Here is a 25,261-nt window from a genome sequence, read left to right on the forward strand (position 1 = left end):
GATGGCGGGTGGTAGTGGGTGGTGGCGGGTGGGTGGTGATAGTGGGTAGGTGGGTGGCTGGGTGACGGTGGCGGGTGATGGGTGGTAGCGAGTGGGTCGTGGTGGTGGCGGCGGCGGCGGGGGGTGGTGAGTGGTGGTAGCAAGTGGGTGGCGGATGGCGGGTGGTGGTGGTGGTGGTGGTGGTGGATGGGTGGGTGACGGTGGCGGTAGTAGGTGGTAGCGAGTGGGTGGTGGTGGTGGGTGGCGGGTGGTGGTGGCAGGTGGGTGGTGGATGGGTGGGTGGGTGGTAGGTGGGTGGGTGACGGTGGTGGTGGTGGTGGTGGGTGGGTGGGTGGGTGATGGTGGCGAGTGGTGGTAGTGGTGGGTGGGTGACGGTGGCGGGTGGTAAGTGGTAGCGAGTGGGTGGTGGTGGTGGTGGTGGGTGGTGGGTGTGGGTGGTGGTGGCAGGTGGGTGGTGGTGGCAGGTGGGTAGCGGGTGGGTGGTGGGTGGTGGTGGTGGTGGTGGTGGTGGTGGTGGGTGGTGGTGGCGGGTGGGTGGCAGGTGGCTGGTGGTGGTGGGTGGCTGGTAGTGGCAGGTAGTGAATGATGGTGGCAAGTAAGTGGCAGGTGGTGAATGGTAGTGGCAGGTGGTGGGTGGTGGCGGGTGGATGACAGGTGGGTGGTGGTGGTGGCGGCGGCGAGGGGTGGGTGGTGGTGGCGAGTGGATGACAGGTGGGTGGTGGCTGGTGGGTGGTGGTGGCGGGTGGTGGCGGATGGTAGCCGGTGGGTGGTGAGTGGTGGTGGCAGGTGGTGGTGGAGGGTGGGTGGCGGATGGTGGTGGCGGAAGACGGTGGTGGAAAATGGTGGCAGGTAGTGGCTAATGTTGGGTGATAAAAAAAAAAAAACTGAAAACTCAAAATCGAAATATATTTTTTGTGTTTTCATTTTTTGGCCAAATTTATAAACTGAGACCACTGATTTATAAATCAAAAATTTTACCAAACAAGTTTTTATTTAAGTTTTTTAAATTTTTATAAATATAAACAGAAAACAGAAAACGTAAGTGTTACCAAACGACACCTTATATTTTCAAACAAGGTGGGAATAGAGCCCGTACGGCTGGTCACAAATTTTATTTTGATAATTCAAGTAATTTATTTTTATCAAATACTTAATTTATGTCATTTACACTAAGGCTAAGTTTGGCATCCTTCAAAAAATCTAAAAAGTTAAAAAGTCACTATCCTATTTAAGTCACATCATCTTATTTAAATCACATCACCTCTCTAACACATCACTTGAAACCCAATCCAAATCCAACCCATATTTCATAAAAAGTCAAAAAGTACACTTATTTAGGCCTCGTTTGGGAACCCTCATTTTTAGCCAAAAAACTAAAAAGTTACTAAATTAGTCAAAAATCTCAAACGAGACCCTAATCTTCCCAAACTTGACCTAAAAGTTAAGTTGATTCAATAATTACGATCCATTCAATTTATTATGTTTATTAAAAAAAAAAACAAAAAACCTAAAAATAAAAAGAGAGTGACCACTTTCAAATGAATCTACGTGTGTAAGTTGTCATCGCTAGACCCACACGGGTCCCATTGCCAGACATCCTTCAAAAATCCTTTATAAGAGCCAATCCAAAAACATAAAAGTTGTCTCCAGTTTAGACTTGAGTGTTTTGTTTACAAATTACAATCTATAGAGAAAAACAGTGGAGATCTCTAACAAATATGGAAAATGGTAAACACCCTTCGCCTCTTCAACTCCAATCACCACCACCACTGCGTCAAACGCCGCCGTGGAAGGTGGTGGTGGTGGCCTCAATAGCCGTCGGGGTTCACTTCGGCTGGGCTTTACAATTCTCTCTCCTCACACCATACGTGCAGCTTCTAGGCATCCCACATAAATGGGCATCCTACATTTCGCTCTGCGGTCCCATCTCCGGCATGGTGGTGCAACCTCTCGCCGGCCACTACAGCGACCGTTGCACCTCCAAATTCGGCCGCCGCCGCCCCTTCATCGCAGCCGCCACCGCCCTCGTCACCGTCGCCGTCATTCTCATTGGCTTCGCCGCCGACCTCGGCCGCCTCTCCGGCGACCGCCATGACTCCGCCAAGCCCCGCGCCATCACCATCTTCGTGGTCGGATTCTGGATCCTGGACGTCGCCCACAACCTTCTCATGGCCCCCTGCCGCGCCTTCCTCGCAGACCTCTCCAACGGCGAGCAGCGCAAAACTCGAAACGCCAGCGCCGCCTTCGCATTCTTCACCGCCGTCGGCAACGTACTCGGCTACGCCGCCGGATCGTACTCGAACCTTCACCGCCTCTTCCCCTTCACCTCAACAGAGGCCTGTGATGTTTACTGTGCGAATCTCAAGACCTGTTTCTTAATCTCAATCACTCTGTTACTCACTCTAACCATACTTGCACTCAGCACTGTGAGTGAAGATCCAATTTCGAGGCTCTCGGTGGAGAACAAGGATGAAACGGTGCCGTTTCTGGGGTTTTTCGGGGAATTATTGAGTGCGTTGAAAGAGTTTCCGAAGCCCATGTGGTACCTATCGTTGGCGATGATCCTGACCTCGACTGCTTGGTTTGGGTTCGTGTTGTACGACACTGATTGGGTGGGGAGAGAGGTGTATGGTGGAGAGGTTGGAGGGAAGGTGTACGATAGGGGAGTGAGAGCGGGGTCGTTGGGGCTGATGCTGAACTCAGTGGTGGCTGGGGTGATGGCGCTGGCGGTAATGCTAGTGGCCCGTGGAGTCAAGGGAGGGAACCGGCTGTGGGGTTGCGGTAACCTTGTGTTGGCGGTATGCTTGGCGATGACGGTGTGGATCACTAAAGTTGCAGAGTCGACACGGCGGCACGCAGTGGCCAGTGGTGGTGGGACTACGCCGGCACGTGGTGTCAAGGCGGCAACTCTCTGTGTCTTTGCGGTGTTGGGGATTCCTACTGCGGTGAGTTTGTTTTAACAATAATGATTCATCCCACTAAAAACATCACCACTAATAGCATTAATGCATTAAAAAAGTAAAAAAAAAAAAAAAACACAACTCTAAGACCAAAACATCACATCATTAATGGCGGGACCCACTGCCACCTAATTAGTGGGAGCACTAATTAGTGCTCCCAAGCATTTTTCTTGTTTTAATTTAAAGTTAGTGTTCCGTCACAAATGAATCTTATTCATATTTACACAGTTATTTGGAAAGTGTTAAATAAATATATATTTTTAATTTTTTATAAAATGATATATAATAAAATTAGAAAATAATAAGATAAAAAAGTGAGTTACAGTATTAATATAATATATACCAAACAAACTCTTAATTTTTAACAAAATTCTAAATATTTTTTTTATTTAAAAATAATGGTTGATTAATGTGAGTTATACAAAGCGTGATTGACCTCTCGCGCCCTAGTAAAATATTATCCTCTTTGGCGAGATGGGCGCAGGGCCTCGTCGGCTTCACAGCTTTAAAACGTGTCTTAACAGGTGGAGAGGGTCAATACGCTTGTAAGTTGGTTGCAAGTGTCCCTCCCAGACAATGTGGGATTGCCCCAACATAACCCCCCAGCGGACTGGGCCGCGAACAGCGGGAGAGTTTGCTGGACGACCTGCATGGGCCACCAAACTTGCGTGACTAACCTCTCGCGCCCTGGTAAGATATTGTCCCCTTTGGCGAGGTGGGCACAGGGCCCCGTCAGCCTTATGACTTTAAAACGCGTCTTAACAGGTGGAGGGGACCAGTACACTTATAAGTTAGTTGCAAGTGTCCCTCCCAGACGCTGTGGGATTGCCCCAACATTAACAAACATTTATATTTATAATTAATGAAAGGTACTATTTAATAAAGCTACGTTATACCTTCCTAGTGTACAAAAATTTCTCTATATCATCATATGTTGTTGCATTTTTTTTCTCTCCTCTCTAAGTTTGTTATAAGCACCCACATGCCATATGAACATGTTTTAATAGTAAAGTTAATATTTGGTGTAGTTATAATTTTTTATCCCTTCAAATCTAACTGCTTATATTCATAACTGCCGTTTTAAAAGTTTTGCACGAGTATTGTGTATACATGTGTAGTTGCTTCTTTGAGGGGGGAAAAATCCAAAGAGAAACTTGTTTGGTAAATTTTGTTTTTAGTTTTTTTTCAAGGTAACCCATTAAATGCCAACATTTTTAAGCAATAAGTGATTTTAGGTACTCAAAATTTTATTAGAAAACAATGTTTGGTTTCCATCCTTCAAAATGTGAATTTCACCATACAAGTGTTGCATTGTTTTTCTAGATAAAATTTTTGTTTACTTTTTCTAAATACCTAAATTATTATTAAGCAACCAAAATCAATTAGGGTATTTTTTTTCTATTTTTGTTTTTTGGAGTTAAACATATTGTGCAATTTGTAGCTTATCCAAACCTTTACAATAATTTCTGATTGTTTTGTGTTTTGTTTTGGCCTTTGTTTGTAATGTTGGTTCCTCAACGTCTGAGGCTAGTGCTAGCATATGATAGGATTCCTTTCTCGGTGTCAACTTAGTTGGAATTGATAAAACTGCGGAATAAGATTAACAATTTCACTTAAATATTACATATTCATATATTTGCTAATAGATGAGTTCACATTGGATGCATGAACCTGTTTCTTAATAAAAATGTAACTCTCACTTCGAAGAATAGATTAGTGAGACAGATTTTAGTATTTTACGAGAGGGAGAACTAGAAATATGAGTGTATAACTAGAAAGACTTGAACAAATTTTTAGAATAAAAAAAGTTAAAGGTTTTATTTTTTCGTGTAAAAAAAGAATAAAAAGATTCATAATCAATTTCACTGAGTTGATGTTAGAGATAAGAAAAATGTTTGGGGGCCCTAATTCTGTGGCTCAAATGTGGCTCAAATGGCCAAAACGACGTCGTTTTGGCCATTTTGATGTTGTTTTGTACTCAAAACGACGTCGTTTTGACCATTTGAGCCACATTTGAGCCACAAAATTTGGGCCCTCTACCATTGCTGTAGAGATAATTGTTACAACATTTGTGTTGGTCGCTATTTATACGATAAAGTAATTTGCTATCTTAAAATAGTTAAAGTAATTGCCACATTTTATGCTTTTGAGAAAAAGAGCTTTTTTGGCACATATGTGGTTAGTCACATGTCACTTGTCCCATGTATTTTTTGGACAGCATAATCATTCCATCTAAGCTAATTCCCATACCCATTTCATATTTATCACCCAGTTCAGCTCGTCTTCAAGTTTTTGGTTGGACTAGTATCGGAGGGCATACAATTGATGATTGTCTCAATCAAAGCCTTCTAGAGTTGTATCAGACTATATGCCTTGTTTGAGACTTTTTAATTTTTTAATTATTTTAATTTGAAGTTAAAAAATTTCGTTTGGAATGAATTTCTTTGACTTTTTTGAGAGAAAAAATAAAATAATTATATTTTAAATATAACATTTTATCTTTTTAACTTTTTAGTCTATTTTATTATTTTGTAACTAAAATAGTCAAAAAAACTTCATGCCAAACATAGCCTATAAATGAGGATTTGATGGGACTATACGATAACCAATCTCTTCATTAAAAAAGGCAATCACTTGAAGATTGTCCAAAATAACATCATGGCCATATAAATAGCACATCTATATATGGGACCATATGTAATTTTATTTGCTTTAATTTTATCAATTGAATTCAAACATGTATTTATTATATAATACTTATAACAAAAATATTAATGGCAACATAAAAATCATCATTATAGTGTAGTTCGGATGAAAATAATTAAAATTTACTTGATCTTGTCACTTTGTAATTTCTTAAAATTATTTTTATTTAATTTCAAAATAAAATTTTAAAATAATTATTTAAAATCATGTATAACACAAGTTTATGGTAGTCATTTTAAAAGGGATGGTGACAATGGCGGGATGTGATGGGTAAGATTCTAATTTAAAATTTATTTTTTATTTGAAAAATAAAAATATTTTCTGTCTGAATAAAATAATTACTTTTGTGGTTGTGCAGACAACTTCCACAATTCCCTTTTCATTGGGATCCATTTATTGCAGCAGCTTTGGTGGAGGCCAAGGTAACGTAACATCTTCAATTTTCCTTTTTTTGGAATAATTAAATATTTCTTCTAAGACATTTGTAATGTTTCAATCTTACAGGTCTTTCCCTGGGAGTTCTGAATATTGCTGTAATCCTACCCCAGGTAAGATTTCATTATCTATCATATTGTTTCAACTCCCAGTTGTGCCAGTAATACATAATACTTTTACAAAATAAAATATAAATGTGAGATAAAAAGTGTATGTTGAATCATTATTTACTATGTGATAATCATCTCTACGCTTAAGTTTACTCTTCAAACCCATGCTTCTTAAGCTCATCCATATAAAATTAAGCTAAAAGATAATGTTTGCTTCACTAAAATGAAATAGAAATGAAATGTTTATTTTATTAGAATATTCATTATCATATTTAGTTCACTAACAAATAATAAAAAATAAATTATAAATCAAATCATTATGAAAAATGGCCCGCACCCCACTGGAGGGTGAACCCCAGGCCCAATGGGCTATGATTGGTGCATTTTTTCTTTTTTTTTTTTGAACCAATGACCAACCCACACATGTGTGTGGGGTGGTGGGCTATGATTGGTGCATTTTTCCTTTTTTTTTTTTTTTTGAACCAATGACCAACCCCTACGTGTGTGTGGGGTGGTAGGAGTGAGACTTTATTGGGGTCTCAATCAAAGTTGAATCATTATACATTATTGAACACATAATTTTTACTTAAGCATAGCACCCCAAAAACGAACTTTATTAATTTGCATAAGATTTAAAAATGAACCAAATGTAGTTCTATTACCTCATTAAAAAGACATTTGAATATGAATAATCTTCATGTATTACATGGGTTTTCAATACGAAAAAAGTAGTGAAATATTCCTTTCTAATTTTGTATAGTAGGAAAGGACTAAGATATTTTTTTTATTACCTAAGATCCCTCAATGAAATTTATTTGTGATCATACTAGAGAAATTTCAAAATTTCTTTATAAAATCAAAAAAATTTCTCTATAAAAGTTAAAATTTCTCTGTATTAAGGTTGAAATTTCTTTAAGTTGGATTGAAATTTTTTTGAATCGAATTTTTTATGAAATATTAAAAGACTTTAACTCTAATAAAAATAGGGCCTGGCTTTGGTCCAGTCCACCATCGGACTGGACCGTATTGTTGGGCCCATGGAGGCCCACCACGGGTCCCGTTTTGTAAATCTGAATCGTTCAAAGTGTAGAACTCGTCGAGCACTATACGGCTGTGAAAAATCACATTAATCGGATATCAATAGTTATGTGATCAAAACAGTTTTTTTATCAATTGTTAATTTATTCACCGTCCATTTTTTTATACAAAACTGATTTGATCACATAGTTATCGATATTCGATCAACGTGATTTTTCACAATTATATAGTATTCGACGAGTTCTATACATACGGTTCAAATTTTTAAAACAAGACCCGTTATGAATCCTCACAAATCCAACAACACGATCCAATCCGATAATGGAATGGACCAAACTAGACCAATAAAAATATTATATATCTTTAATCTTACAAAATTTTAGTACGAGATCTTAAAAAAAAATTATTCTTTCCAAAACTGCAAGGGGCCACATGTTAGAGAGTCTATATATAGGATAGGCCACTTGAGATGAGAGTAAGCTTCAATTATTGGAAAAGGCCGGACAGTTATATCTACAATGCTGATCTCAAGTTTGACCAATGGTTTCAAAAAAAAAAGAAAAATTATTTTAAAAAAATTATAAAAAATGAGAGAATTATCATCGAGCTATACTTTCAAAAAATTATTATAGGGACATGAAAAAATTTAATACTTTTATCATTAATATTGATAAAATCTATCATTAATTTGTAATTTATATTTAGAATTTTTACTGATTTGTTATTTTCCTAAAAAAATATGATAATCATTTTAGATATTAGTTCACATTTTTTTTATCTTAAATTTATATTTTATACTTCATTTCTAGAGTAATTTTAAAGATAAGAATTTATGATAAATAATTTTTTTTATTTATAAATCCGGATAATTGATTCATCTTCTCATGAGGACTACCATAATGCTGTTATTGTGTGCAACAATAGTAATAAATTCTATAATAAACACGTTTTTTTTTGCGACTTGTCAGAAAAATCAATAATATGAAATTTTATATCAAATTTAGTAGTTGTTTAACCTATCATCTTATTTAAGTCACAATCATTTTATTTGAATCATATCACTTTTTATTTGAATCAAATCATCTCTTTACAATATCACTTTAAACTTAACTCATATTTTACATTTTTTGATAAAAAATTAAAAAATATATTAATTTAGCACTTTCCAAACAACTTCTTAATATAAAATTTTATTGAAAGTTGCTACGGTGTGCTTTCGAAAAGGACATACATACACGACATACTTAAATTGTTTTTGTAATAATTGAGAACATTTTTTTTACAAAAAATTCATAATACCACTTATTGAAATAATTCATAATATTTATATGTTACCGCTCATAATAATATCATAATAATTATAACATACCATTAATAATTTATAAGTTTCACTTTAGATGTCTCTCACCACTCACATCCAGTCACCAGAGAATGAGTTTGATTTTCCTGTTAAAAAAAAAGAGAAATATATGTAAGCATTTTTAGATTGTAATGAAATCCTCATCATTCAATTAGAGGCTTAATCCTTAGGGCTAACCCAAAAAAAAAAAAAAAAATCATAAATATATTTGGATTGTTTTTGGATCAAAGATTTAAAGAAAAATATTTGGAGAAAAAAATTGAAAAAAGAACTTTTATTTTATTCATTCTCTTTCTCTTTCCCTTTTTTCCACAAATACTTCCTCAAATTATTAATCCAAACAGGACATTATATTCATGCTTTCCTTCTTTTTTATTTTATTTTTTTAATTTTTCTTTCCAACCAAACAGGAAGTGTTATCATCTCTTTTATTTTGCATTTTTTTTTATGATGATTAATGGTTGGACTATTTATTTTTCAGTTGAATTTTTGATTAAATCCTCATAAAATAAATGTCATTATTTTTTTAAAAAATTTAAAGCACTTGTTAGATGGGGGCTAAACTAATCTTAGCTAGCTAATGTTGCAAACAGTTGGTGGTTTCACTTACAAGCGGACCATGGGACCAGCTGTTTGGTGGCGGTAACTTGCCAGCATTTGTAGTTGGAGCTGTTGCAGCAGTGGCGGGCGGTGTGTTCGTGCTTGTGTTGCTCCCATCGCCACCACAAACTGATCACGATCCATCATCACCATCCGTTTTAAAGATCACTATTTCTGCACCTTCCCATTGAAATATTTTTCGATTAATTTTGAGTTGAAAAATGTCTTACAAATAGAATTTCCATATATAGAGTATAGGTTCATATTAATCTGAATAAAATTTTAGTACTTAAATTCTACTTACAAACTCGTGGTTGTGTAATTTGCTCCTTGTATTAATTAAGTTATTGTAGTTTTAATTATATCAATTTTGTGTTTATTTTTGTATAATAATATGGTAATTTAATTAAATTAATTACATCTGTTATCCATCTGTTTAAAGATCCTTATTGCTGAACCAAGGGACTCTAACCTAGTTGGTTTGCTTTTTGGCTATCAAGTCTCTCTTAAAGGAGAGGTCATGCGTTCCACTCTTAGGAGTGGAAAGGGAGAGCAAGAGTTTTTTTGTAAGATGTATAAATGTGAGTTTCAACTCCTCAATGTGTTAATCTAACAACTAATCACTAATTTTCGATGATTAAAAAAAAAAAAATCACTACTGCTGGAGCTTCACACTGAAATGGAACCTAAAATATACTTTCCTCGTTCTCACCTGGTTTCTGTTAATTAATTGGACAAATATTTGCATTTAATGTACGTTTTATGAATATTTTTCCAACTTCAGTGGCTAGTTATTGTTGTTGTGCCAAGAGAGTTCAGAAAAGTGTTTAATTTCTCTTATATTTTAATTTAAATTTAAAAAATCTGAGTGGCTTATTAGACTCATCATGAGTTCGTTTCGATAATTTAAATTATTCATTTTATAGAATTCTCATTGAATTGTATATTATTCATTAAAAAAATTAAATTACTCTGATAATTGTAATTTTTTATTTTATTTTATCACATTTATCTTAAAAAAATAATGATAAGTATGCCTTTGAAAATTGAGAAGAGGTTTTGGAAAGTATAAAATTCAAAATCCACCTCTGGTCAAAAGGGAAGGATGTGTGCAATTCAATTAATATTAGTGACCTTGTGTTTCGACTGCGCTCCATCAAGGATTATCTGTAGCAGTACACTTGGGCTCTAGTATTCTTGGCTAATTTGTGCGAATCCATGAGGGGATTGATTCAAGCTGTTTTAGTTTTTCTTGTTGAGACTTTGACTTGCAACTGGGGGCTTCTGGGGACTGTGGCCTGCTGCCCTGTTCATGGTCTGTTAGTGTGTGTTTTATTTTATTTTCTTAAATTTGTCTCCTATGGTTACTCACACTACAAGAAATTAGTCTTTTAGAGACTAATTTTTAAGGACTAATTAAATTTGGTCACTAAAAATAATTTTTTAGGGACAAATTTAAACATATAATAATTTACTTACAAGATTGTAAAAATGATTAATAATATTCTCACTTAATATTTACATAATTTTTTTAGACTAATAAATTTAGTTGCTAATATATTTATATAATTTTTTTAGACTAATAAATTTAGTTGCTAATATATTATTAACAATTAGGGACCAAATATTTTTGCCATTATCAATTAAAAACAATTTGAGACGAATTATTTTCATCATTTTAACAATTGAAAAGTCGGGACCTCAATTTCACTTCAGCCCTAACTTGCTCATTCTCTCTCTCTCTCTCTCTCTGCAATCGATCTTCATACCTGTAAGAGCTCCAAGGCAGATTGAGCTCCACATTTGAAGATTAATAGTTGTTTTTCAATTAACAATTGAAGATTGAGCTCAATCTTCAATTGTCAATCTTCAATCTCTCGCACCTCGGTTTGCTCAATCTTTAGCCCTAAAGTCAGGAGCTCCAAGGCAGATTGTGAGCTCAATCTTCTTCAAATTTTGGTGCCTCTCTCTCTCCGTAATCGACCTGTAAGAGCTCCAATTCGAACTTTCAATTTCTTATCGTAATTGATCTGTGTTTTACATAGATTGAACTGTTTATTGTATTTTCAATTTCTTATTGTGTTTCAATCTATGTCTTACTTTATTTCTTATCGTGTTTCAATCTCTGTTTATCGTAATCGATCTCCGATCTCCGTAATCGACCTGTTTATTGTGTTTTCAATTTCTTATTGTGTTTCAATCTGTGTTTTACAGAGACTGAACTTGTTTGTTATCTTAATGCTTGTTGGAATTGAACAATTGTTTACATAGATTGAACTTGTGTGTGTGTGTATATATGTATGTCTAATCTAATGCGTGTTGGAGATGAAGAATTGGGGATGCATAAGAGAAAAAGGACACAAGAATATCATCTATTCTCTTATTATTTTTGCCATTTTTGTTATAAATCAATAATGAAATCTACGCCTCAAACAGAATTGCATTATAGTAGATTATTGTGCCAAACAAACAGATCATTTAAGAAATCAGAACCTTACCATCCCAAACAGGGGTTTGAAAATCCTTCAAAACCTTACCATCCCATTGATCCCCTTCCTTTGCCACAGTCCACACAATGACTCTCCCATCCTGTGAAAGCCTAATCCACTGCCATCCCAAACTAGAAAGCCTGCAGGAAGGAGATAATCCATATATTCATAACTACCCTAATCCACCGCCACCGTTCTATACTACTTTTTACCAGCCAGTAATCTAGAAAATCTTCCTGAAGAAATCTATTATGTCTAAGAGTTGAAAGCTTAGCCATTGAGGGGATTGGCAACCAAAGTGTGCTGGTCTTTAAGTTTTCTTGTCCCCAATTGCTTGCGATCCAACCCAAATAAAGTTCGATGAAATTTAGTTATATTGACTCCTGGAAAAAAAAAAGAAAAAAAAAAGAAAAGAAAAGAAAAAGAAGTCTTTCTGTTATTTTTTACAATTTCAGTAGGGAATTTTAAAATGTGATCACTTGTAAGTCCAAAAATATGTTGGATTATAGTTACTAATTATTAATACACACTTACAGAGGAATTAGTCCCGTACATGTGCCAATAATTGGAAATCACTCTTAGAAATTGATGAGCTATGTGAGGCTTCTTGCTTTGATGATCTTATTGTGCTACAGCTTAAATAAATCAAAACTCTTGAATGACAGATTTGGATGAAGCTCCTTTGGCAGTCTTACAAATGAAAACTCATTTTACATTTCTTATTTTTTCTTTGAAAGGGAACAACATATAATAATATAATTTGTTTCCCAAATTTACTTCATTTCAATCTTCTCAGTTTAGCTGGCATCGTTTTTGCTTATTAATGATTCTCCAATTACATGCTCTTTTGTCTCTCTTGTTTTGTTATCTATTTTTCAAGATGAATTTATCTTATATCCTATTTTCATATCTCTATTTCCTTGTGCTTTTTGTCCAGGTGTTGAGTGTGGATTTAGATCTTTGGTTATGGTCTATTGGCATCCAACGCCCGTCTCTCCAACATCATCGGACTCTTTCTATATACTATTGAGTGAGGATTCTATGCTTTTGTAGCTTTCTAGCACACTATATACTAGATAAATTTGGCCATTGGATTCATTTTGTTGAACTTTGATCTTTCATGCAATTTATGCTCCTCTAGAATTGAACTCGGTCAAGATTAATATCACAAAAATGGGATAGAAAATCAATAGACAGAAATTTCGGGATAGAGAATCCATGATTGTTCTTTTCTTTTGCCAGAGCCTTGTTACTTCAAACTGGTATTTTGGTGTCTTGTTGAGTTGGAAGTGGAACTCTGGATGGTTGTGGCTGAATCCATGACTATTTTGTTAAATTTTTTTTCTCTTATTTGTTTATTTATTTTTTAAAATCTTAGATGGTGGTCTACATAGTTCTGTTTGTGAATTGGATTCTCTATGCTTGTTCATGAGTACCAAATCCATTTGCTCTTTGCGGCTGATAGTGTACTCCAAAAGTTTTTAGTTGTATTGGAAGAGTCTTTAGCCAAGTTCTGTGTTTATGAATCATTTGAAGCTTTTATGGTTCAATAATTGTTATGATGTATGATCATTTGACCTGTACTGTGTATTCAAGCTGAATTACCCATTTAGTATTTTATTTGATTGACGAGTTCAACTTCTTCCTCTTGCGGCAGGGAGTTATCTAAAGATCGGGAATTCAGTAGAGAAGTGAGCAGCAATGGCGATGTTTCTTTGTTGAAATCAAAATCAGTATGTTTTTTATTGTCTAAATTTATTTATTTTTCATTATCTGTATGTACTGCAGCAGGTACTCTTGGTGGTGGGTTACGATCAACAATTTGGTAGAACACCAATTTGGCCGGAAAAGATAATGGGCACCCACCAAGAGAAATGCTTAGAATTTCTCTTATACAGGATTTTTTTCTTACAAAGAATCGAAATCTTGTTTTTGATGCTGCTGTTTGAATTAAACAACCAAAAAATAATTTTAATTAAATTTGAAGTCATATTTTCTTCTTTTTTTTAATTTATTTATTTTTATTTATTTTCTGCCTTGATGCATCATCTAATTGCAATATATATATATATATATATATTATAGGAAAATAAATGAAATTCTGAATCTTTTTAATATACTCCAATGTTGACTTATTTTCAAGTAATGTCACTTTTACATTCATTTTCTGAAACTATCAGCAATGAAATGGGCTTTACATTTTTTTTATCATCTATTCAGCCTTTAATGTAATGTTATCCTTTTTCAAAACAATTTGACTAATTTTCTTGCGGATTTTAGGGATCTTGTGGATTTTAGGATGGCCATCAATCCTGGACCCCCCATCATGAGTAGAGAGGAATTTGAAACTCGGAAAGCTGATCTATGGAAGAAGCGTGCAACGGAATCTGTTGCTGCAAAGGTACTATCAATAGGCATCATTCCTTATTATCTATTAATAAGGAATCTTTAGTAATTGCTGCAATTTCTTCATTACATTACATACAAGTTAGTAAGATTTTATATTTTCAATAGTACACTATTTTTTTGTGAAACATTTGGAGTAGAACTAGAATAAGACACATGCAACATACTAGAAAATTTGTAGTGGTGGTCGGACCCAGTACTTCAGGGCTACTGGAAATTCAAGTTGAGCTACGTGTACTTAAAATTCGGCCCCCAAAATCAAGTTTGGGCCCAACTTTGACTCTGCTCAACTGGGCCTCAACGTTAGGGCGAAAAGTGTGAGCTGAAGAGGAAGGCTTTTAATTGACAGTCCAAGTATAATTTGACTCTGTTGAGTTTTCAGAAATTATTTCTGATTTTTTTTTCAAAAAATTACAAATTAATGAAAACTAAAAAAATTAGTTTTGAATTTTCTAAATTTATTTCATACCAAAAAGAGAATATATAGTGTAATTAATCCTAATTTTTATTTATTGAATTGTAATTATATGAGGTTGCAATGGAAACTCATCTATCATCTATTTTTCTCTCCTCCTTCCTTGGTGGGCTCTGTTTATAGATTTTATTTATTGAATTGTAATTATATGAGGTTTTACTTCTGATTTACCATCATAGTGACTACCTTTTGCTCTAGATAGATTTGTCATAGTTATAAATTTAGTGTGTTTGTTATTTAGAACATTTGATTATGATAACGTGTTTGGATTATGATAACCTTATTATGTTGATTCTAGGTGACTCACTTTCTTGTTGTGTTGATTCTTATTATAGCTCACTAATACTTCAAATACACTGAGATAACGTGTTTTTTCATTATTTGTAACTTATTTGATTATGAATGACTTGATTATTTAATGAGGTTATGTTGTGTTGATTCTTATTATTTGATTCTTCTTTTTGAATTTTGGGTTGCAGGGATGTCCAAAGGGTGTCACACCTAAGTACAGCTTGAAGCCTTTTGTGCCAAGCCTATCTGATATAAAGCTTGATATTGATGTTGAGAAAATGTTTTTTTAGATATTTTCTTTGAAGAAACTATTGTATTGTTGCTATTCTTCATGTGAACTGGTACTACTTTGATTTGAATTTGGAAACTTTTAGTTTTAATTTTTGTCAAATTTACTTTCTATATACTCATTATGGTTTGGGAATAGAGTGGGTTTGATATGTGGATGTCAATTTTTTTTTAATATGATTGGATGATATTTAATTTTGTGCATTTTAGCTACGAGATTAAATGATTACAAAATTTAACTTTGATTTTTAGTGACGAAAATATGTTGTAGAGAAAGTTATGTCTTTTAGCGACCAAATATCATAGTCGTTAAAAGTGTTATTATTTTATTTTTTGCGACCAAATTGGGACATTTTATGACGAAGTATTAGCGACCAAATGTTTAGTCTTGTAAAATCAAACATTTTGTGACAATATAAAATTGGTCACTAATTGTCATGTTTGGGGACATTTTCAAAAATTGGTCGCTAAAGACTTTTCTAGACGCACTTTTAGTGACTTTTTTAGTGACAAAATTAATTTTGTCACAAAAAACCATTTAGAGACTAAAATAATAGTTTTAGGGACCAAAATAATTGGTCGCCAAAAGTCTTATATGTTGTAGTGTCACCAATTGGGTGTTGTGTTAATAAATGATTGTGCATACATTTTGGTGTTAACATAGTTGGAATGATTTTACACACTGTGATGCTTTGGCACTCCCCATCCTTTATTGATATTGTTGTATTTGTATTTGTACTATACTTTTCATTAATAAAATTTCTTTTTTATTAATTAAAAAAAAGGTATGCTATTAAAAATAGATAATTTATTTTTTTAGAGACAAATATATTAAAATAAAAAGCTTATGATTATCGAATTGATGTAACTTTTTTTTATAAATAATATGCATGTAAAATGAACAGTTTGAATTATCAAAATGAAGTTGATGGTGAGCACATGGGATAATTAGTTATAATTATGAAGAATAAAAATCACAACTATCACAAAAAAGAAGAAAAAGAGTGTAATAGTGACAAAGTTGTTTGGGGAGTGACTTTTTGATTAAAATAGTCAAAAAAATTAAATCAAGTTATTACATTACTCTATCTATTTTTGATACTTTTTTTTTTTTTTATAAAAAATAAAAAAATCAACTAGAATAGATTAAGTAATCACGCAAGGAAAGGTTGTTTCTATAAGATTTTTAGGATCTATATATCAAGATTTAAAACATCATAATAATCTTATTAAACTAAACTTTAAAGATTTAAATATGTACCGTTTAATCTTGCCATCATCATGAGATATTGAGGAATAGTCTTCACAATTGGAAAACTCTAGTACTGGCTCTTCTCTCCCTTCTTCTAATCTTTACGTTGTCTTTTAATGAGACTGACAACTTTTTGATTCACACACACACACATATATAGATATATGTAAACCTTAGTAGGATAAGAGAGCTGATCAAGTCTAAATAAAACAATTATTGGACCCTTTCATTAAAAAACCCATATAACTTAAAATATGCCTTACACCTATATAGAGCATTGTAAAGCATGATGTATATTTTCTTATAAGAAATCATCTAGTGAATATTTTAAAACTCTACTTCTTTAAATAGTTAACATTTAATATAATTTCAATCTTTTTACACTATATTGAGATGTTAATATAAAGGGTTAAGAAGGCACTTTCTCGAGTATACCAATTTTTAAATTAGTTAGTCTTAAAGCTAACTCAATATCTTTTAATTGATTCATAATCAAAACTTTAATAGAGTAAATTTGATTATCATAAAAATATCTCCCTTCATTGATTTCAATTCAATATAATATCAATCAATTATATATGGACAACAATAATCTCATCACCACAATTAATATTATCATATATTTAAAATGTATCACTTTTAGACTGAATGTATAGATTGTATTTTAACATCTCCAATTTTTAATTATACATAAAGCAATTGTTATAATCTCACAAGAGTATGCTATGAATGAGCTTTAGCAATATTCTCAGATGCACCATAATATATCATTATATAAACATAGTTGGGCTGAATATTTAGGACACAATCAACATCTTTAAATTTCAATATAATCTTAATTAATTATACACGAACAATAATTATAATCTCACAATAATAGGTAGTAAATAAATTTTAACAATATTCTTAGATGTTGTAGAATGTATCACTGTATAAACACCTTTGGATTGGATATATAGGACACAATTACATCTTTAAACAAGTTAACTAGAAAGAATGATTTATCAAAAACTATCTCATTTAGGTAAATAATTTTTTCAAAATTAATAAAATTTTCCTTACTACCAACTCACACTACCTCTAAAATTAACACATACAAGTAACCCCTTTGGGTAGGTTTTGGGTGATATAATTTTAGAATTTTCCAAAATCTTTACTGGAAAATCACTTTAAATCTTAATAAGTTAACCATTTTAGCAGTATCACTCACATTGATAAAAAAAAGAAAATAGATAAAAAATAATAAATAAATAAATAAATAAATTCCCCAACTAGGACTACATCAAAAATAAATATTTATCCACCTTCAAAACTTTATTTGTGTATTAATAATAATACAATTTATAAATCATCATGCAATCTATAATGTTAATCCTTTGCATAAAATCACATTTATTCAGCATGATTTTATTTAAAATATTAAATGCAAATTTTAATATATAAATAGAAATTAGTTTATTGTCTTACATGAACATAAGATAATAATACCTTGACATTATATGCCTAGCCGCACCTGAACCGTCTAAATCCCTGTTTATAAGCAACATTAATTAGCACAATAAACCATCCCTACTGTGATTATTTACAAACATAAGTCCTTTTGTCGAGCATCAAAATAATATATATATATATATATATATAAATATAACAATAAATTATGTAAGATTCACGAATCAAAATATGATTAATATGACTTTAATCTTCATACGTTTTAATCCTAATATAATTAGCTCTGATATCACATGTAAGATTTTCAAGATCTATATATTAGGATTTAAAATATCATAATAATTTGATTAAACTAAAATTTAATACATTTAAATATGTAGGGCTTAATCTCGCCATCACTATGAGATACTGAGAATAGTCTTCACAATTAAAAAACCCTAGCACAGGCTCTTCTCCTCCTTCTCCTAATCTTTAAGTTGTTTTTCAATGGAACTAACAACTCTTTAATCCACATACACACTGTGTGTAAACCCTGATATGATAGGTGAGGGGACCGAATCCAAATAAAACAATTACTGAGTCCTCCTATTACAGAACCCAAATAATTTAAAACAGACTTTATACATCCGTACCACATATCCACATATAAAACAATAAATACATTAAGATGGACCATGATCCAAAACTTTATCAATCACAATAATAATATTGGATTCTTACCGATCAATCTATCTGAATCACTTTCAACTCATTTTTTCACAAAACCAAACAAAATATAATCAATAAAAGAGTAATTAAGAAAATTTCTTACAGTTGCTACTTTCTGCTCTCCAGCTCTAGCTATTTTTCCGTCGATTCAATAACATTCCTACGATTGAAGAAGCAATGAAGCGTGATGGTGTTAACTACATTGCTATAAAACCTCTTGGAGGCCTTAAAAGTTTTGCTGCTGTTTACTTCGGAGGATGACAAAAAGCTTTGCTCGGAGATGGCAACGGTCAGGTGTTGTGATTGATAAAAACAATATGATTTACAATTTGCGTTGAGTAATTGAAAATAAAAATGTTTTATAGTTTTAGTTTGTGAGTCCTAATAGTTTTAATGTGTATGTGAAATTGATAAAATCATTATTGAATTGAAAAACAGTAAAGAACATAGAGATCTGTCATTGGTGAAGAGTATAGCCACCTGAACTACGGAATAGTTTTTCAGCAAAATGGATTACAATCAGTCACGTTTTGATTTTTGAGTTGTCTCAACAAGTAAAGGCGGTTTGTTCCTCTTTCAAGTCACTTCGTCACCGGCAGTTACTGTTTCGGTATGATTTATTTTTTAATTTTTATAATTATTTTCAAAAGATATATAAAAAATATAGAGATGGTGAGACTCAAATAAGCTAATAATCTAATAAATTGTTTATTTTTTATGTATTAAAAAAAAAACTATACGCTTGGTTGTGCTTTTCCAAAAACACTTTTCAAAAAATTTTATATTTTTATTTTTCGTATTTTTTTTTGTTTTTACTAAATTTTTTTAATATTTTAAGCAATTTTTTTTTTTTACTTTTTAGACATACCTAATATAAATGTACCTAAAAAGTAAAAAATTTGTAAAAAAAACTTTTTAAAAATTTAATAAATACCAAAAATACAAAAAAAAAATACGAGAATTCAGTACATTTTTTGTATTTTTATGTATTTATTAAAATTTTAAAATATTTTTCATAAATTTTTTACTTTTTAGATACATCTAAGTAAAGTGCATCTAAAAAGGTAAAAAAAAATATTTAAAATTTTAAAAATATTCACTAAAAACAAAAAAATACAAAAACCAAAAAATTAAATTTTCAAAAAACTTAATCCAAAAAACTCAAATCAAACACACTGAATCAGTGTTGTTGGACTTTGCTTATTTGGTGTGTACTTTTTTTGGCTTATTTTGGTTTCAACAATGGTAGGTGGCCCGAATTTTCTTAGCTCGAATGTGTCAAAACGACATTATTTTGACACATTCGAGCCATTCGGACCACCAAACATTTTTGTTTTGGTTTCATTGATTTTTTTTTTTTTAAAAAAAAATCTTAAAAAAAACAGACACAACTTGATGAGATGAATCAAAAAAATTTAAAAATTCTAAAGAAATTTAAAAAAGGCAAACATAAATAAAATACAATAGAACTTTTGGCTTATTTTGTATTTCTTATTGGAATTTATCAGTTTTTTTTTTTAACTTTTTAAATTCGACTACATGAGACAAACCAGAAAAGCAAAAAAATTTAACATAATTTTAAAAAAAATTCACTAAAAATTGAAAAAAAAAGAAAAAGAATAGGATAAAAGGATAAGACCTTTATCATAAGTGTTCTAGCCTTGTTTGATTGGCTGGATATAAATGAAGGATATAATGTACATTGGGATTTATTAGCGTATGCAATGAATAGGATATATCACTACAAGAAATGTCACTTTTGGCTATCAAAATATTGATCGCCAAAAGTTAGAAATTTGGTCGCTGAAACGATTTAGCGACTAAAAGGTTTTGTCGCCAAGTTCGTCGCCTATACCCTGTTGGCGATAGTATTTGCGACTAAACTTTGTTTGGTCACTGAAAGTGTAACATTTGCCTACTAAACTTTTTTTGGTCGGCAAATGTTAGCTTTTCTCCACTAAAACCAGTAGTCGCTGAATGTGACTTTTGGCTACTAATATTCGTGTGGTTGGGGAAGGTGTTACTTTTTGCTACGAAAGAATTAGTCACTGAAAGTTAACATTTGACTGCGAATCCGTATTTAGTCGGCAAACGTGACATTTCGGCCACTAATTTTTTAGTCACTAAAAGTTCTACATGAAAATTTTAACCAACTATTAGAGACTAAATATTTTGGTCATCAATAGAATACATTACTTTTTGCCACCAAATGTTTTAATCGCCAAATGATACCCTTTTTTTTCCGTGACTAAAAAATTTAGTTGCCAATAGTTTCTTTCTCTCATTCTCAATTGTTTTAGCTACTAACTATTTAGTCACAAAATTTTTTTTTGTTAGTTTTTGCTACTAAATTATTAGTCGCCAAAACATTTGATTACGTATTTGGCTACCAAAATATTTGGTGGCCAAATACTTTTTGTTTTGTTTTGTTTTTTTTTTTTCAAAAAAATTCTAAACAACATGTATCCATTTTTTGTACAACCTGTATCCTGTATAACCAATATAATCCATCGACGCTAAATATATTATTAACCATTCAAGCATTCAACAATGTGCACACATTTTAGTTCCAACCATCCAAAACATTAATATTGAACGTTAAACCAGAGGTTCGGGATTTGTTTTGCATTTTCGCCCCCCGACCGCCTTTTTCCGATTAAATTTATGACATTTTCAACTCTAACCCTCACAAACGAAGCACAATAATTCATATATAATATTTATAAAAAAAAATTCAAGAAAATAAATCACAAAAGGCACATTCGACTTCAATCTGATCACATTCAGATATAAAACATGAAGAACAAAGGTAGTATTGGGGCATACACAATGTATTTATATATAAATAAGGACAAATTTGTCACCACTCAATCGATTACTCTATGCTATTAGTTAAAAAATAAGTACTAATAAGTACAAGATGTCGTCATGGCATCACTATAAGCTCCCATTGTTCGAGTCCTTCCATAAAACCCTTCGATTGGAAGGGGCCAACTACTCCCACTCGCCCATCCCCTTCGTCTACTACTGCTGGCACCTGTAGAACCATTGCATGAATGTGAAATCAAGTGCATGTGTAATAAAAATATTTCTACATTGCATGAATGTGAAATCAAGTGCATGTGTAATAAAAATATAGAAATACATATTCATAGTGTCCTCGATCCAATTACACAATGTAAAATTACTGCACAGGAAAAAAATAAAAGACGTGTTTACCTGCAGTACCATGGAAGTTGAACCCATATCCCAACTAGGCAAATGCCTTTTTCCATTGCCTTTCCAAGATTGTTCAAAACCAGCAAGTTCGTCTGAGACAACACCACAATATGAGTTCTGTTTTACACAACAATATAACGTAAGGAATGCAAGTTGTCACAATTGATAGCAGGAACAAACCTTCATTCAAATTATGCAAGGCCTGCATTGTATCCACCTTACCATCAGAATTAAGCTTCCTTGCAACTGAATGGCCCTACATAAGTAACAAAACAACAAAACCAACTCAATCTTAATCTCCATCCAAAGATCAATCAGCGGAACATGCTACTAAAGTTTGTAATCACATTGAACTCACAAAGCATGAAGTAACTATGAAATATTCGTAAGAAATAAAATTAAGCATATATCAAACATCAACCAATTAATCCTGTAACCTAAGTAACCATATGATCCAAATTCTTTAGAGTTTTCTGGGTGGAGCAAGCAGACAACAGCGTGCATCAGCCAGAATGTAACCAACACGCACAACAAAAAACTGCCACTATAAACAACTAGGCACGTTCTTGATCATAACAACAAGCAAGGACTTATATGGAGCAATCGTATCCTAAACACAAACATGCAGGCACCAATATGTTTCTGAAATTCTGACAAACTCAACCAACTAATTCTGACAAACTCAACCAACTAATTTTCTGAAATTCTTTATCATAGTCTAACATTGGAAAAGGTTCTTTACTTTTTTCATTTTTAAGAATGTTTTTGGTGGGTAACAGTGTAAAACTTTCACAACTCAATTCCAACAATGGTTAGGTAAACTAGAAAGTCCATAGTAGCATGACATGATGACATACAAATCTATGGCTTAAATTTTCCAACGAACATTCTCATTTTCTGACATATCATGTTTCATTGTGGCAATACTAACTCATTATCTCTGAGAATTTGACATACTATTTACTAAAATTAATTATAAATATATCAAAGTCAAAGCAAAGAGTCTTTGCTGCATAATTCTATGGTTGGGGAAGCATTATTTAAATTAAAATAACCCATTGTAGTTTATAGACTACAGGAACACTGAATTTCAAGACCAGTACATAAAAGACCAGAGGTAAACTTTTGGACTATTAACTCGGTTTTGGGTAGTAGAACTCAACTTAAAAAGTTAGCTTTTGCGGTGAGGGTGCCCTCACAATTTTATACTATACGTTACTTTATATTTGTACACAAGTAATTCACACCCTTCCTCATGTGCAGTGTGCTCACTCTGTAGCACCTGCCCCATTAAAAGAATGAGTTAGAACCGTTGGTCCCTTCACAGCCAGGAAATCTCCTTCATGCATCTCTCTGAAATGGTGTGACATCCTTCCCTTTGGATACATCTATTGAAACCAAAACCAAAATCAAAACCAACATCATAAAGCCCGACCTCTGTGAGAACAAATTAAAATGTCTCAAAAACCATGGGAGAGAGTTTTCAAATACAAATTAATGTGTACCTTTACAACAAGTTCAAAGTAATCGAGATCTGAATCTAAAGTAATTGGGGTATATGGTCTGATAACTGCTTCACCTTCGCTGTCGTTTCCTCTGCCCAACATTTTTAACTGCAGAAGCTCAATCCAAGGCATGCAAAGATGCTAACTCACACAGTCACACCTCATGTTTCAAAATATTATATTATCCTTCAAGGCATGTGGCAGTTAGTTTGTGCCTTGGATTGATAAGAGTTTAATTCAACAACCTTTTGAAAGGTGCTGGAGAACACTAGCCTTCATTAATAAAAGGATTAAAATTCCTTTAACAGAAAGATTGATTCAAATTCCCTCATTATTAAACAGCCTTTTCAAAGGTACTTAATTGATTTCTGTGATACAATTCAAATTCCAATGGCAAGATATGTAGTAATTTCCGGAAATACACAAATGGAAAATACTAAATACCTATAACAAAAAGATGGAATGGCTTCTTACACATTATGAAAAAACTAAACAGAGGAAGAAAAATATAGATGATAGGAAACAGAAAGAAAAAGGTGTGCATTAGATTGCTAGATTTAATTGTTTAATTCATTACTAAAAGCACACTAATGAATTGTAATTTTATTTGTTTCAATTCTCTTACTAAAAGAATGATAGAACAATTTGTATCATGAAGGAGCAAAATATTACTAGCTAGAGACAGGAATGGGCCTGCTATTGCATCAGTTGCAGAGGTGGCAAAACACCAAGCAACCTCCATGTTTGGTTCCTTAAAGTGAACATCATCAAATGTCTTACTTATTCAAATTCCAGCATGCTGCCTTCATTATACTTGGTGCATTTAAAAACCAAAGCCTCAAGTTGGTAAGAGTCAATACCAACACCAACAGATCAATATGTTTGTATAATATTAGTCAGGTATCAAAATCACATAGTATATCATTACCAAATCATAGTATATCATCACAAATTTGGTATATCATTAAAATTTTCAAGATTTCTCTCACAAATTTCCATGATATAAGTAAAAAATGCATATAAACATTAACTATTCCTGATCATTACTCCACCATTTCAACACAAGCAAATCATCGAACACCTTGCAAGCAGAAAATTGAGGGGCTTATATTCAAACATTTCATAGGCCTATATGTATATAAATATTACAGAAGAGGGTAAGGAGTTGAAGACAAACACAGAGTAGTTGATGGCGAAAGGCGATTCATGGACAGGTATCGGCGATTCACGGACACGTTCGACACCGGACTTGAGCCTAGTGAGAGTGGCCTTCTTGTGGGCGATGATGAAAGGGGCATCCGACCTCGCCAGTGTCAAGAACAGAGCTGCTATCAGAACAAAACTGCAAATGAAAGAAGAAAACCCTAGCGACTGAAATTAGGAGAAGAGAGACTGAAAGATAGAGAGAGGGCAAAATAGAGAGAGGACATACCTGGGGCAATGCTCGAATGGTGGATTGACGGTGGTGCTCGTGTGCGATGGCAGTGATGCTCCCGTACCCGACAACGATAGAGACAAAGGCGAGAGAGAGAGCTAGAGGAGGGCAGAGGCGTGAGAGAGTGAGAAAGAGAGAGAGAGAGAGAGTCACAGAGTGAGAGACAGACAAACGTATTATTTTCTTTCCCAACCAAATTTTATAGTCGCTAATAATAAATAAAGACGTTTTGCCGACCAAATTTGTTAGTAGCCAACTAATTTTCCCTCTGAAATCTGAAGCCCAATTTTTAAATTTTTTAATTATAATTGACGACTAAAATTTAGTCGCTAAAAGTAAATTAATACCGACTAAATTATTTTTAGTAGCTAAAGATTATACATTTAGGGATCAAAATTTTTTTAGTCACCTATAGGGTAATTTTTTAGCGACTAAGTCATTTTTAGTCACCTATTGAGTAACTTTTTAGCTACTAATTGTATTTTAGTCGCCTATTGGGATATTTTTAGCGACTAACTGTTTTTTAGTCGCTAAT

At 33.1% G+C, this 25,261-nt stretch overlaps 1 protein-coding gene and 2 long non-coding RNA genes across 4 annotated transcripts; 2 read left to right on the forward strand and 1 right to left on the reverse strand.

The window, feature by feature from the left end:
* The first annotated feature begins 1,642 nt into the window (after positions 1-1,642).
* LOC114281428 (sucrose transport protein) lies at positions 1,643-9,571 on the forward strand. Its single transcript, XM_028223877.2, has 4 exons — positions 1,643-2,945; positions 6,025-6,088; positions 6,171-6,214; positions 9,203-9,571. The coding sequence occupies exons 1-4, from the start codon at positions 1,719-1,721 to the stop codon at positions 9,398-9,400; spliced, it is 1,533 nt and encodes a 510-aa protein (XP_028079678.2). The 5' UTR covers positions 1,643-1,718; the 3' UTR covers positions 9,401-9,571.
* Positions 9,572-10,897: 1,326 nt separating this feature from the next.
* On the forward strand, positions 10,898-15,353 carry LOC145792385 (uncharacterized). 2 transcript variants are annotated; one of them, XR_014331781.1, is made up of 5 exons: positions 10,898-11,195; positions 12,636-12,728; positions 13,356-13,431; positions 13,979-14,099; positions 15,059-15,353. It is a non-coding gene; the product is annotated as an uncharacterized LOC145792385 (long non-coding RNA). The 2 variants fall into 2 exon arrangements; XR_014331782.1 differs by lacking the exon at positions 10,898-11,195 and adding an exon at positions 11,359-11,374.
* A 6,431-nt stretch (positions 15,354-21,784) lies between these two features.
* Positions 21,785-24,536, reverse strand: LOC114281413 (uncharacterized). The gene is made up of 3 exons (XR_003635895.2): positions 24,469-24,536; positions 21,967-22,042; positions 21,785-21,878 (listed from the first exon to the last, which is right to left on the reverse strand). It is a non-coding gene; the product is annotated as an uncharacterized LOC114281413 (long non-coding RNA).
* Positions 24,537-25,261: the final 725 nt, after the last annotated feature.

Source organism: Camellia sinensis, chromosome 6 (genome assembly GCF_055761805.1).
Source record: "Camellia sinensis isolate YWXY chromosome 6, ASM5576180v1, whole genome shotgun sequence".
Taxonomy (NCBI): domain Eukaryota; kingdom Viridiplantae; phylum Streptophyta; class Magnoliopsida; order Ericales; family Theaceae; genus Camellia; species Camellia sinensis.